General features: G+C 35.3%; 1 protein-coding gene across 8 annotated transcripts in view; it reads right to left on the bottom strand.

Moving 5' to 3' along the window:
• Nucleotides 1–16,459, bottom strand: part of LOC105225089 (death-associated protein kinase related) — a 133,970-nt gene that overhangs the window by 21,101 nt on the left and 96,410 nt on the right. For all 8 annotated transcript variants that reach the window (XM_049454057.1, XM_049454060.1, XM_049454058.1 and 5 more), the window contains one exon: nt 91–181. In XM_049454057.1, coding sequence (XP_049310014.1) covers nt 91–181 — 91 coding nt within the window. The remainder of the gene's footprint in view (nt 1–90; nt 182–16,459) is intronic.

Genomic DNA, 16,459 nt, shown 5'->3' with positions numbered 1-16,459 from the left:
TTTTCACGTACTAAAGTCATTACTTTGTGAAATTGAAATTTAAGATTTTTTTTGTATTAAAAATATTCTTTTTTTCACTTAAAAACTCACCTGCCTACTTCACCGAGTATTTCATATAATTCATTTGCATCAACGCCACGTCTTATGGTAACATCCCGATAGGGAAATACCGGTTCAAGTTCTGTAAAAAAATAAATAAAAGCGAAAATTAAATACCAGTATTAAATACTAAGGAAAAAGCTTTACTTTTATTTCATTAAAATTTAAAAAAATAATTAAATTAATTTCATTAAATAAAATATGAAATCCCTAATTTTTTTTTTATTAGAGAGTTTATTAATTTTGAGTTTTTAGAATTAAGTGTGAAATAGACACTAGAAGGTGAAAGCTTTTCGTGAAGCAAAAGCTGCATAGCAAAAAAGTTTGTGAATTGTAATGGGATTGTAAACTAAATTTAAATTAAGTTCTGAGCTTTCAAGTCGAAAAGCTTCATGAACTGGTGTTTTTAAAAGCTTTCAAAAAAATTAATATTGACCTAAAAATTTATTTACATATATATTTTCATTCTTTCAAGCTTTCAAGTCGAAAAGCTTTATGAATTGGTGTTTTCAAAAGCTTTTAAACGAATGAATAATGTTCTCAAAATATTTTTAATTTTATAATTTTCGGGAACAAAGTATCTAGTTATGATAGCATACTAAAGTTTGAGCTTTCATCACAATTCATTTAATTTTTTATCAGGAAACAATTAATTTTATGCATTCAAAATAACTCATATTATTTTATTTTAATTATGAGTTGAAATATTTCTATTTTCAATTTCCTATAGTATGTGTTTCTATAACTTGCTATAAGTATTGTATTTATGCTGAAAGCTTTCTCAAAAGCTCTATTGAAGAGAGTGTTGTTCCAGAGAACTTTCACAAAAGCTCTATGACAACGTTTACGTCGCAAAAATTTGTTCTCCAAAGCTTTAAAGTTTGACATACTCGATTTTTTAATAAGAGAGAAAAGCTTAAGCTGAAAGTTTAACAAAATAATTCAAAGATTTTAAAACTCCCAACAGTACTTCAAAAAAAACTTAAAGAAAAAAAATTACCTTAAGGATGCACGATATGTTGTATATATTTGTATAACTTACAATTTCTGCTGAAAGCTTTTTCGAAAGCTGTATGCAAAGGAGCAAATTTGAAAAAAAAAGCTTACAGGTATACCTTTTGTAATCGAAGTTTACAAATATTTAAGTGATGTAAGCAATTCCAAAATAGCTGATGAAAGCTTTCACGAAAGCCCAATCCTACAGAATAACTAGAAAAAGCTTACAAACACACATTTTGTCATCGGGTTTCCCTAAGTATTTAAGTAGAAACTTCCAAGAAGTATTACAAAAAGCTGCTGAAAGTTATTGGGAAGGACCTATAGGAAAGAGCGTATCTAGAAAAGCTCTCCGACATTTTTTAAGGTTTGTTAAGGCGGACATAACGTTTTCAGGGGCGTAGGATTTTGCAAGAAGTATCAAAAAAAAACCGCTGAAAGCTATCAAGAAAGCTTTATGAAAAGGAGCATACTTAGAAAAAGCTCGCAGACATTTTTTTTGTCATTAGGTTTCCCATGTATTTAATTGGCACTGTAATTTGCAAGAAGTATTAAAAGAGTTGGTGAAAGCTTTCATAAAAGCTCTTTGAAAAAGAACATATCTAGAAAAAGCTCACGAATATACGTTTTGTCATGGGATTTTCCTATGTATTTAAGAGAGGTAGGAATTTGCGGGAAATATGAAAATAGTATTGTAATTCAAAAGCTCGATAAAAGCGTTTTCGCTGATCACTATAAAAACATATTGATGTTAATTTGAGTTTCATTTATTCAAATTTCAATTAATTTTAAATTAGAATTTGTTTCATAAATAAATATTTTGATTGAATATAAAGTTTTGTTGTATAAAAAATCACAAAAGCTTCCATTGATCGCCAATAAGCTCATTTACAGCACTAATAAGATTATATATCTTCTATTTTAATTAATTACTCTTTAATATATTTTATACGAATTTCGCGGTGCTTCTAATTTAATTGCGCGCCTTTAACCTTTAGTTTGGCAATTCAACTCAAACAGTTTCGGCCAATGTCGCTTTTCGCATAAATTTAGCCAATTAATTGGCAACGACATGATGATAACGAGGATGCTACGCCACATATATTACTATACAACCATATGCACACACAACCATTACAAACACACACGTGCTGAGGTAACCGCACGAAACACGACCACAAGCAGCGAAAGCACACCATTTCGTCATCAAACGAAGTAATCATTTGTCGTGGTCGTCACCGCTTTGTCCTCAAAATAACGGCTCAATGGGCCAACGCACTGTTACTAATGGTTTGCGGTGGAAATTTGCCAAACCAATTACAAGCAAATTAGCAATATTTGAGTGAAAGCTCATTTACAACAAAACAACCAAGCGAAATTGTGGCGGAAATTTATTATTTGACATTTAATTGGCGGTCGTAAGTTACGTTGTAGTGGGGGAGGGCGGCGAGATTGGGGATATGCATACATACTATATATAGCATATATTATGTCTTAAACTGAAAACTCTAAGTTGACTGATGATTACTTTAGGCTAACAAAAGCTTACGTTTGCAAAACTCTTTGAAGAAATTGTGGACAGACTATACTAGTTCTGGAAAAATTCTAGAAAAAAACGGGCTATATTTACTTCGTTTTTGTTCGTACAAGAATGCATTCAATAGTGTATGGTAAATATTTAGTTCTGCACAGTAACGAATTACTACTCAGAAGCTTATGATCCAGTAATGGACGAAGGATGTTAAGTAAAATTGTTAACCATATTGAAAAGAACAAGAAACGTTGCAGAAAAAAAGAGTCTTTAGAGGAGTAAAAGTAAGGTAAGGAGCACCAACTGATATGGAAGTTCAGCACCGGCATTTTTTCATACAGGGTTACTTTACCTTTAGGTAAAGGTCTGATCTCTATATTGTTAGTTTGCTATCTAGTTTATATGCAAGTTCCATAATATAACAACGAGCAACTCGGGTCTGATAATTTTGGTATATCTGACGATCTTGAGCTAGTCCGTGGTCTGAAGATGCCTATGATATAAATTGTGCAAAATTTGCAGAAAATCCTACCAAAGGCAACTAAGATTACAAAATATATTCCTCAGCATGTTCCATACAGAAATCTCAGCTCATCCGTACTAGCTTATGGTCTGACGACCTTGAGCTGGTGAGTGGTGTGAGGATTCCTAAGATATAATTTGATTTGAAAATATGGTGTTAGTGCTCAATGGGCGCTGTAAATAGAGATAGCCAATAATTTTACTCTTTCGGTGAAGATATGTTAAGGGTTGTCTAGGTTATATCAAACAAGAGGATTTTCCATGAAATAATCTGAACTCTTCGTTGCTAGATTATCGACTAGTCGATAAGTAAAGTCCATTAGAGCAGGTTTCGGAATGTCTGACGACCTTTAGCTAATCAGTGGTCTAAAGATTCCTAAGATATGAGTATAATTTGATTTTCAAATAATCGCTCAAAAGACTTCTTAGGTTACACAATTTATTCATTAGAGAGATTAAGAGAAATCTCAGCTCATCAAACTAGATTATCGTCTGACGACTTGAACTTGTCAGTAATCTGAAGATCCCTAAGATATATGTTGATTTGCAAATAACCCCATTAAAGGCATCTATGGTAACAAAAATTATGTTTATTCCATAAAGAAATCTCATTCCGTCATTACTATTGTGGCTTGCTGTGTAGTAAGTAGGTAATAATAAAAACAACAGCAGATCTTGAATTTGACTTAGGGTTCCTGACATAGAATGTAATTTTCAAATAACCATACAAAGAAGTCAGGAAGAGTGACATTTGAATATGAAGCTAGAATTTTTTGGAGCAGAAATCTGGCGCAGAAAGAGCTTACGATATTAGGGCAATTATGTTTGACTAAATGGTCCGGTATACATACACTCAATGTAGTATCCTTAAATTCTAAATCATTCGGTTCAGAGACCATTGCCTTCCGAATTCCCAGTCCACAGTCAGTTGTAATGGGATATCTTTAACGACTCCCAATGTTCCAACTTACAAGATATTGAAAAGTTAGGATGGAAAAAATCGAACAATTTGCCAAACCAACTGAATTGTTGAACAGTATAGACACTGTTAGTTAAAACAACGAGGCGATGTTTAACTACTGTCGACTGTGGTCCAGCGTTTCGATACCTTTTCAACCAACCAACCAACGAACTATATATTTGAACACTAGTTCGTGAAGTCATGAGCTCAATTTTCGTAGATATCGATTTCATTCAATCCATTATAAATACAATTTTGTTGCTACTGGCAACAAAAAGACATGCAATATCCGAAAATATTTTTGTTAAATCAAGTATACTCACATGAAATACACACTCGAGGTTAGGAAAATTCTTGAGTTTCACAACTACCCAACAACAAATATCATAAGCACTACGCTGAGTACTGTTATGTTTGTATTCTAGAGCATATTTTCTAATAAATTTTTGCAGCAATTTGCTTAAGTGCTGTTACTTTGAGTCAATTGTAGCTTACCTGGCCTCTGTTATGGTAGAGAAAACTGGTAAAATGACACATACTATCAAACTTAGCTATATATGTATATGTATATATATGTGTATATGTGAATGCAGCAAGAATGCAGTGTCAATATTGCTCTTTAACGAATAAATTCCAAAAATTCTTCTACGCTTGCTATTTCTGTGTCATTTGTTGTTGTTGCTTTGTTGTAGTGAGTTTTTTGTACTGAAATAATTATGTTGGAGTTTCTCTGAAATTTGAACTAATTCTCAAAAAACGGATAAGGCTTATTCGAGAATTCTATATTTATTTTCTTTGTTCTTTCGGAGTTCTTAACAGCTTTTCGTCTTAAATGTTTAGAGTTTTACAGTATTCTTTAACTAGTTCTCCAATTTAGACAGTTATATCTCATACTCAAGATCCATGTCTATTTCCTCCTTGCCTTTTAAGGATCTTTGTGTGTAAAAGTTGTTCTGAAAGATATGTCAACAAAGGCAACCAACTGTTTAGTGGTAAAGAGTAGGAACTCAGAAGCATTGTGAATATATTCTTACTTGAAACTCAAAAATATTTCGGCAGTACTACGTCAGCGAAACGATCAGCCTTGTAGGTTTAGGGAAGACCTTAAAAAAATTGTTTCGAAGATAGTTAACCTCCCAAAGAGATGATTATTAATGAGAGTGTTTGACTGATGTCTTCTAATAGGGGTTGCAGACATTGGCAAGTCTCCAAATGAATTTGTGATATAAAAAGGTTTCTCTTTAAAGACCTACGTCTAAAGACTTCTATGATTCTTGAAAATAGTCGAGAAAAGTGGAGAAAAAAAATCAACTTCGCAACAAGCAGAGAGTAATTATATACCACTCATATTGTTTATTGGCCTACCAGATTAATCTAACCTATCCTAACCTATATACGACAAACATGAGACATCATGGAGACCTAGCGTTTCGTAAAGGTTCCTTAAAAGAATGAATTTCTAGAATACTGACGAAGGCATGATCCAAGATTATCGTACCTACAATGCAGTATCGTAAGTAAAATAGTTGATCATATTGTAGAGATTAAGCTACAAGACTAAAACAAGAAGCTTTAGAAGACAAAAACAAAAGTCAGAATAGAAAACCAACTGTTCGGGGAGTTTAGCGCCGGCTGTTCGGCCAAGATACCATGAGGGCTTCACTTTGTTAGTGCATCTTTGATAAACCGAAGCTGTTACTTATTTAAATTGTCGATATCGGACCACTAAAGCATATAGCTGCCATACAAATTAACCGAAGAACGATATTGTAATTATTTGCATTTCGAATGGTTATTATTCCTTCGGAGAGGATGAAGTCACATGTAAAAGTTCACGTAAGGTAAGAAAATTCTCTGTTTGCCATTCGCTTGGGAGTGACCTGAAACGATTATTTTATACATGGCTTAAGCAGCTCATGACTTCCGGTCTTAGACCAAGCGTCCTCTGGTTAGCCCAAGAACATCCGCTTGAAGGCGAGCTAAAAGGAAAAGGCGAAGCATCCCACCTCAGGGTTCTGCCCAATCAAATTAATACACTCTCGTACAATATGCCCATATTCAGAGTCAATATAGCTCACTTGGATCACTAATTTATTTCGTCACAACTCTAAGCACTGGAATTCATACCCGAGCAGACAAAGTAGATGCTTCGAATAAATTATGCTGCAAAATATGAAGAATTTCAACAAATGTAAAATAAACCTCGCATTATGCTCACATTTGCATGACTAACGGCATTGTTGTTATTGTTGTAATGTCTATTGTGAAATATTTGAAGTGGCGGTTGCACGCAAATGGAATATGTATTTGATGCTTATACTTGAACTCACTTGTCCATGAACACAAGCTGAATAGATACCGTCACTAAGGTAAGGAAATCATACAGGCGCAAAGTGAATTGAAAGGGGAGAGAGAGAGACAGGGATAGACATAAAATTTGTATGGAAATAGATTATATTTATTAAGGCGGTATTATCGCTGTTTCTGATTAATTTTCAGTTCCTGCTTTCATTACAAATTCTGAGTACATAGCCGATATCAATCTGGGTCCAAAGTTGGTTGATTGAAAGGGGAGCCGTGAGGACGTCAGACTGCCGGACTAACATTTTATACTTCTGGTTCCTATTAATATATTTGTTGCTATTGTTTGCTGGATTCGTGTTTGCCTTGAAGACTGAATCCTGTATTAAGAAGTCGCTATACGTGCTTCTCTGTGGAATGGAGAATCCATACATACCAGTATTTTGTTTGTTGGTTTATTGGACTACTTTAGTGTTTATTCGGCAGAAAAAGTTGCAATTAAGGCAGCAGTAGACTTCCTGCTTCGAAATTTAGCTATTTTCTGAGCGAGAATACTAGCATTGAGCTGGCAAGTCCATAAACTTGTTAAAGATAGGCAAGTAGTGTCTGTCTCCGCTAGAAATAACATCAAGCTACTTCATCATCAGACTCGTCTGAGTGCCTGTTTAGCCAATCAACCAAAGGACACACCTGTACTCCGCTCACGTAGGGGTAGGAAGGAGTTCAGAATTGATTTCCGTTGTCATCTTACGTTCCAGCACTGGATCAATGGACCTTGCGTGCGCATAGGAGGTGTTGGTAGACGAGATCCTTCTGATCTAGACTAAAGCTTAGGAGATCTATTGAACTGCTTGCACGTTGTAAAGTTCATCTTCCAGAAATCGTAAGAGTTCTTACTGGAATTACCCAGTCGGTATTCAAAGCGTAGGGCTAAAAATCCAGTAGAACGCAAATTGTCAAAGTTGTATGGAAGAAGGTGAGTTGGAAATAACCAGACACTTTCTTCTCCATTGTCAAACCTTTGAAAGACTGAATTTGAAACATTTCCGCAGTCATGCCTTCGATGAACTAGTAGACATAGCCGAAATTGACATCGGCCACCTCAACGAATTTGTGATTAAGTCAAAGCGCTTTGTCGATTTGGAGCTCTGTGAAGTACAACGGACTTTATAAACTGTCTAAGTGAGATCCCTATTAGGATCGACGATTCCAGCTGACCTTACCTATCCAAAGTCTGGAGGTCTATCCTGTGAGTTCTGTGCATAATCGAGTTTTAAGATCGGATCCATACCACAACAGACAATATCAGCCCAATGACAACAAGGCAAATTGTAGCTACAGCCTTGGCAATAAGTTAAGTAAGAGGAAAAACGCTGAATATGGAGAACCTATTCGTTAGAATGAATAAAATTCGAGAACTGAAAGTAGAAAGCCTATTTTACTGACTTACCTCGAAAGTTCGAGGACGTTGCAACATTCGAGCAATATTAAACTCTTCACGCTTCGACTTGAATCTATGAAACCATTTCGAAAGATGAAGAACTATGCGTTGGCTGTTTCCTTGAAGGACGGGGTACGTGTAATCAGATTGGGTACGGATTTATAACCAAGGAAGATCCCTATACTCGGGTTAGATATTTGATACATTAGCTGTTTAAAGAGATTAACTCTAAAATCGGTAAAATTTCTAGAATTCGTCGAAGAAAGCTCATTGAATTTTCAGAATTAAACTTGCTTTATTATATCAGAGAACCTATTTTTGCTGAACATTTGAACAAAATGATCAAAAAAACGGCTATAATCATGACTATTACTTAGAAAAAACGTGGGTTGAAGATCGGTTGAAGATAGATCTGGAGTACTTCAAAGTCCAGCAATCACTGCTGGAGGTCTCAAGCATATCAGAAAGCGTCCATGAATCGCTATTAGTCGTTCAAAGCTGGCTTTTAACTTTTAGGACCGTAAGTTTTGCGAAATCTCATCTGATTATTCGGCCTAAGCAAGGTTCCTGAGAAAAAATTTGCAGAAGATTTACGGTCGGCTGAGCGGGCTAGGTAATGTTGTCCGGATATAAGAGAACAATCCAGCTTTTAAGGTTTTCGATTCAGTACCCGCAGGTGGAAACAGAGGAAGAGGAAGACCTCCACTCCGTAGGAAAGACCAGCTGGAGAATGACCTGGCTACACTTGGAATTGACGCAAAATAGAGAAAAGGAAGAACGCGAACTGTTGTAAACTCCTGCGCCAATAAATAAGAAGAAGAAGTCGATGTTTGGAATGTTCTTTTAGCAAATTAGGTCTCATAAGAGGCAGGTCTGAACAGCTGAAATTCTAATAAGAAGTAAAGTCCAATCATATTTTTGGCTGAACTCATTAAAAAGCTAAAGGATGTGAAATATGAGGACCACAGAGAGAGAGAGAGTGAAAAATACCTAATTTACTACTTTTCTGTGCTATCTCCAACTTTATGTGTACATATCTTATATAATCATTATTTTGTACCTCTACCACATCGCATCGTTTCTTGCACGTAAATTAAATAACGACCTTATTGTGTTTTCTAACTTTGTTGTGTGTCACTCGTGGACATTCGTGCACTTGAGTGCTTTACTCCCATGTATAAATGCACACACACACACACACACTTGTAAACATTCGCAAGTAATGCGGTAATTGTGTTAGTAGTTTGTAGACAGACACACACGTACGCAAAGAGATAGGTGTGCGAACAATGGCTACACACATACACATACACATGTATATGTGACAGAGCAAATATATGGAATGCAAACGCCTGAAGTGCAGCGACTGTCGGCCAAAAGGATGCCACACATTCATAACAAAAGTGCAGAGACTAAGTGGCTTAACAATTGTTGGAGAAAAGGATAAGCGGACATATGAATGCAAAACATGGCAGACTTATGCAAATATGCCAAGTATGTGTGGGTGTGTGGGCATGAGAGTGCATACGTGTGTGTTTTGAAGTGTGTGAAACGAGTGAGTTGACATTTTTTAGCCGCTTGAGTGATCAAAGTTTATACAGCTGTAATTGTACTGAAGACACTAACATTGTTGCATAACAAGAACGCATACAAATATATATTTATGTGTATATATAGTACATACACACATACAAATGCAGATTTATAATGAAAGTGCTGCATTAGTACGCAGCAAGTTGCATTGTTGCTTGAGTTGAGCACTAAAATGACTTTAAAGTAGACGGAAATGGCAAAGAATTTTAGTTAAAGCGAATTCCATGTTATTTGTTGGTGATTTTATTGAGGTTAGGTATTCTCTGTATGTGACAAAGTGCTATTATTTGCATTATTATTGAGCATTATTCACATTTTAGCTTTTTTAAAGAACGAAAGGTGCAGATACTAGAAGTTTTTGAGACGATCAGCATGTTAATCGGGGAGAAGTGGATAGAATTTTATATTGTATTGACGATAATCTTTCCCTAACCCTTTGTAGATGAGTTCCCGTTATGAGCAGAAGATTTCAGCTAAATTTCCTCTCCTCTTTGCTTTGAGAAGATTGTCAAGTTTTTTCAAACCTTCTTTAGGTTAGGTTGAGTTAAGTTCTCCGAAATATTAATCTTACTTGGCCTCCTTTAGCCTGGAATATATTAGGTTAACTAGGGTTAAGTTCTCCTAAATGGGAATTTCATTCGGACTGTTCAAGCTAATCTCTTGTGAAGCTAAAATCAAGCAAAACCTTAGCTTCAGCTGGATCGCTCCTTGTCCGTAAAGTAATAGGACTGAGTCAATTTAAAAAATTTATTGAACCAATCGTTACAATTCTTTAAAAACGTTCAAAATAATCCCCTTCATCATGGAAGGCATTCTCAGGGATAGCCTTGAGAGCCGAGGTGCATGCTGGGATCCCATCTGTCGTCTCAAAATGCTTGCCTTTCGTCGCCCTTCTCAGGCAAGGGAACAAAAAAAGTTCGGGTGGGCCACATCTGGGCTGAAGGGTAGCCGCGGAAGCATTTGGATGCCGGCCTTGATTGGGTAGCTGTTCTTAAGAAAGGCGTTGTGAGCCGGTTGTTGTCGTGGTGCAACACTCAATCCTCTGCGATGGCTTGTCGGATCCGATTGACCCTTCGTTTGAGTCTCTTGAGATCTTCCAAACTTGACGGACGGGAGGAACAAATTCATGGTAGATGATGGATGTTGGAGCTCAGCCGACTCTTTAAGCTTCAGGAATCCTACAGTCAGTTAGGAAGGTGACTGAGATAACCAAAAACGGAAACAATAAAAAAGGATAAATATGTACGTCGAGACTCAGGCGGCCATTAAAGCAATAACCACATATCGTATTAAGTCATAGAATGTCCTTTGAAGCAAGGAGGCATTAGCAGCGGCTGCTTGAAATCGGCCTACATTATATTATACTATATACTGGGTTCCAGGCCACAAAAAAATTCTGGGAAACAAAATGGCTGATGAAATTGCCAAAAATGTCCTCCGACTGCATATTGAACAAGTACAGGAAATGTGGAAGTTACTTAAAACGATGTACAATGGAGTTTTCGAAAGTGCTGACAGGTGGATCAGCGCGAGTTGGAATGCCATAAGTACATGTAGGATCGCTAAATTCTTGTGGTAGAGCCTCTTAGGAAAATTCACATGCTTTTAACTCATAAGGTTTTGAAAGGACTGCTAGACGGCTGTTAGTTTCTTAACAGACCACAACCTACTGGCATTACTAGCGAGCTGGATGGTTATAAGTAACGGCGATATATGCAGAAAGTGCAAAAAAATATGCATGAGAAAGACGCTGGAGCACCTCACATGCCTCTGGCCAGCACTATCTAGAACTTACCTTAAGTATCTAGGAGCTTTGGAGTTCAAGGGACTAGACGAAGTATCAAACTCAGATACCACGTCGTCCTTAAAGCTCGCCAAAACGTTGAACTCCTATATGCTGAATACTTCACCTCAAGTTAAACTGAACCACCATCTGATATTACTTAGGACCAATAGGTCTATCTATGCCATGATAGATGGCCGCTATAATCTTATATAACCTTCACAAAAACTCTTATTACTGGACTAAGTATTAAAAGAGTTCATTGAACTTATCGAAACTAATATGTATATCTGTTGTGAGGAGATCCAATGAGTTGTAGGCGCGATTGTCATAAATGAAGTTCTTCGAAGCTACATACTTTTGTGAATTGACACTCGGCAGAATTTTTTTTGCTATACGAGTAGTTAGTGGCTTTTTGATCCGGATATAGCAAGGTAGCTTGATAATGCTGGAATCTAGTATTACAGCTACCATATTTCGAGCCCCGGTGAAGTCGATCAGCCATAACCCATTTCGGGATATTTCAACATGGAGGCTGAATTTACCGACTGTTGTGCAAAAGATACCTTATTTGCTTTTAACGATAGGATCGGCCAAGCACGATTTTGACATCTTGAACTCGCGTTCCAAGCGTTCATAGAAGTCATCTTTGGTCACGGCATCATCCTTCTCTTCCGTCGGGGCGTTGGCGCAAATTAGCTATATACGAGTAGATGTTGAACAACTTCGCTTTGATGCGAATTGTGGCTAGACGTTATTCCAGCGGGGTGAATGCCAAGATTCGGCGACGGAGTCTCTCTCCCATCAAGAATCTCACACCGAATTTCCGCTCCTTTATATCCACTGTAGATGCCAGAAGGACCGACTCGTCTTAGTCCTTGTCCCGTCCATCAGACTTCTTGGACGGCGGTGATGTCAGCCTTTACTCTTACGAGGACTTTTTGAGCGGCACCTTCTCAAGTAAGAGGCCGGACATTCCAGGTGCATGCCCTTAAATTGTAATGCTTAATATGTCGACGTATAGCGTCAAAGCTCACTGAAATTAATAGGTTTATTAATTTATAACAAGGCGGAGAGAGGTAATCCAAAAATAAATAAAAATAAAATGAAATAAATTCTGTTACACGCAATAAATTACTTTTCGGCGAATTTCCGACGACCTTTGAAATGCATCCACTCTTATTTATCTTATTTATACGAGTGAGTATTCAATGTTGTATATGCACATTTTACATTGCCTTTCACACAATTGCACCCAAAAGCGTGTAACCGCAACATATCACGGCGCCAACAAGTATGCAATGAAAATGTTGCAAAAGTGTAGTCTACCTTGCGGCACACTATGTACTTTGGCGTCAATTGCAAAAGTTCGAAATGAGCTAACGGCACACATCCACACACACACTCACATACTAGAATTGCGCATCAGCCACAGCGCGGTAGCCGGAATGCCTGCTGTGCCGAGGTTAAATGCGCGGCAAAAGGAAAAACGGCAAAGTTCGAAAAAGCCTGCAAGTAACGAAGCGGAAGTGAGGAGCGCAAAGTGAGTTTTGCCAGTGAGCGCGAAAAGCGTGTGCAACTTGATTGCGTTGTTGCACACACACACACTCAAACACTTCCACTCGAGTCGAGTCTATAAAGACATGCAAATAATTGCATATTCATGCACGCATGTCTGCGCCCGGATGGGCTGCGTTCGAGTGCACTTTGCCTATAAACTAAGTGGTAGCGCATATAACGGTGCAAGTTGTATGTCTAAATGAATTTTGGGGTCTGCTCGGTTTCGACAAAATTGTAACAAATAAATTTGGAAAATTTTTTAAAACGATTACAGTTGGCGTAGAGTTGTTTGGTGGAGTTGTCATATTTTGAAAATTTTTTATAGTAAATTATGAGATTTAAATGGTGTTGCCATACTTACTCAAAACTATTTTTTTTTATTTTAGAGTCTGTTCGGCTTCTACAAAATTGTATGATTTTGGAAAATGTTTGAAAATTTTTTTCGTATAGTGGCCATATTTTAAAAATTTTCTAAATATAAAGATTTTAATAGGGTTGTCATGTTTGATCAAAAAAGTTTTTGGGGTCTTTTCGGCTTCTACGAAATTGTATAAATTAGGAAAATTTTTGTCGTAGAGTTGCCATATTTCAAAAATTTTCTATAGATAATTTTAAGATTTTAATAGATTTGTCATACTCAATCAAACCTTTGGTGTGGGCTTCTATGAAATTGTATAATTTAGGAAAATTTTTGTCGTAGAGTTGCCATATTTTAAAAATTTTGTTTAGTAAATGTTTAAATCTTAAATAAAGTTGCAATTTTTTCCAAATTCACCTTTTTTATAGTACATAATGAAGTTTTTATAGAGTTGCCATATTCATTAAAATATTTATTGTAGCAAATTATAGAATGAGTTAGGTGTAGAATTGCCATATTTGCATAACAAATAGTATTTTTTAAGTTTCATATTATATTATGTATACATATGTATGTACATACATGTGTACATACAGTATCGGACAAAACATTTGCAACTGAAATATGGTATTAAAAATAATGTCGATTACACAGAAAATAATTTCCGGAAACCTACTCTTTTAATTTTATTTTAAATATTGGATATTAATTAAGGTAAACAAAGCAAATTTAATAATATTTTTCAGTTCATTTGTTTAATGTATATAAGAAAACGATATAACATCTATATTCAATAAGACAAAACAATTGCAACTCAAAGAAAAGGGTTCACTATTTGTAATAAAATAAAAGAAAAACTTAGTATTTTGTAGCAAACTCATTACTCTCAATAACTGCTTTGCATCGCAACGGCATTGAAGCTATAAGGTCATCCACTATGGTTAGGGGTATATTTCTCTATGCCTCCAGGGCCCTTTGGAAAAACTGATCAGTATTTGACACATTACTGCGATCAATTTTTTTTTTTACAATTTCCCTTAAATTTTCTGTGAGATTAAGGCCTGGGAACTGTGGAGGCCACTCCATTCCATCCACTTTATTCCTCTGTAACCACGATTTTAGGGCCTATGCCATATGCTTCGGGTCGTTCTTCTATTGGAAGACCCACTTATGTGGCATTTCCCATTCACCATGTGGCAACATTACGGTTTCCAGAATGTCTTTGTAAACGTACCGACCCATGGTACCATTAATGCGATGAAGCGGCCCCAAACCAGAAGCAGAAAAGCATTCCCAGACCATAACATAGCAACTATGCTTGACTGTTTTTAGATAATAGAAATTTTTAAGAGGCTTGTTTCGTGGACGTCGAACGAAACTCACACCATCACTTCCTACCAAATTAAATTTGGACTAATCACTAAAAAGAACAGTTTTCCTCTTGCTTTTTGGCCATTCTAGATGATTTTTAGCGAACACAATCGTTTTAGTTGGTTTCGTTTGCTAATAAGCGGTTTCTTCGCTGGTCGGTAACTGTGTAAATCAGCGTTATTTAGGCGATAAGCGACCGTTCTTGAGTAGATTGGTAACCCAAGCTCCTTTACCACTTGCGGAGCGCTTTGAAATGGATATTTTTTTATCTCCCTTACAATTGAGCTGCCAGTTTTGTCATCAGTTTTTCTTGATCAACGATCACGATGCACTACTTCGACAGTTTTGTTCCTAATAAAGTTCGAAATTATTCGTGAGATTAATGACTTGTGAATTGTGTACTTTACAGAAATTTCTTTTTGAGAAATTCCGTTATTATAATCACCAATAACACGTGATCGGAGTGCTTCACCGAATTTATTTAGAGCCAATACTTTTTTTGTAAAAAAATTTAAAATAAAAAATATTTTCGCAAAAATTCAGAGCAGAAAGTATGCTCAGTAAATGTTCTAATTAATTGAAACTCAATACCGTTAGAAAAAGAAACAAACAAAGGAGAAAAGAAATGAACAATACAGAGTTGCAATTGTTTTGTCGCCGTGGATTGGCGTACATTTGAAATTGTTTTCAAATATAACCGGCAAAATAAAAAAAGATCGCGATAAACGTTGCAAAATATGTCACTACAATGCTGTAAATTTAAAAACAAGAAACAAAAAGGAATTCGAAAGAAAAGTAGCATTGTAAGACAAAAAAAATGTAGAACGTCGGTTTAGTTGCAAATGTTTTGTCCGATACTGTACATATGTATTAGCTTTTGTAGACTATTTACATAGAGTTGCCATCTCATATGTATTTAGCTATTTTTTATATATAAAAATATACATATACAGAATATTTTTAAATACAAAATAATAATATTACGAAGAATTGTCATTGTCTATTTTTTGGGTAGAGTTGCCATGTTTTTTGAATTTTGTTTGTTAGTAAACTATAAAATTTTAAATGAAACGACATACGCTTTTGTTAGAGTTGCCATATTTCATTAACATAACTTTTTAGGTATACTATAAAATATTATTACAGTTGCCACGTTTTATGAATTTTGTTTGGTAGTAAACTATTAAATTTTAGATAAAATGACATATGCTTTTGTTAGAGTTGCCATATTTCATTAACATAATTTTTTAACTACTCTATAAAATATTAATAGAGTTGCCATGTTTTATTAAAACAAATTAAAAAAGTGAATTGTTCCAGAATTGTCATAGAATCTTTTGGGTAGAGTTGACATGTTTGGAAAAAAGAGTTTTTTGGTAAGTTTTTCATTGTTTTATATATTTTTGTTTAATGTTGCCATAGATTAGATGGAGTTGCCATGTTATATAAAAGTATTATTTTTAAATAAAAATTTACTAAAAATATTTTTAAATAAAAATAACAGTATTTTGAGTAAATATAAAAAGAGGAGTTGTCATTGACTTTGTTTTGGGTAGAGTTGCATGTTTTATTGTAATTAAAAAAACATTTTTTTTGTTATGTCATAGTTTTCGGAGTATAGTTGTAATGTTATATTAAAATAATTATTTTTAGAGCATAAAAGTAAGATTTTGGCAGAGTTGCCATATTGTTTTGATAGTGTTGCCAAGTTTTAATAGAGTACATACATACATATATGATTGTGGTAAAACTGTCATCTTCAATTAAAATAAATTTTTAAGTAAACTATATAGTAGAGTTGCCATATACCAATAAAAACATTTTTTTGGTGTGTTCCTATTCTTTTGGATACAGTTGCAATGTTATATTAAAATAATTATTTTTACAGTGAGTAGTAATTGACTTTGTTTTGAGTAGAGTTGCCATGTTTTATTAAAAATTAA

The sequence above is a fragment of the Bactrocera dorsalis genome, chromosome 3, assembly GCF_023373825.1.
Source record: "Bactrocera dorsalis isolate Fly_Bdor chromosome 3, ASM2337382v1, whole genome shotgun sequence".
In the NCBI taxonomy this organism is placed as follows: domain Eukaryota; kingdom Metazoa; phylum Arthropoda; class Insecta; order Diptera; family Tephritidae; genus Bactrocera; species Bactrocera dorsalis.
This window is presented reverse-complemented; position numbering and strand designations above follow the sequence as displayed.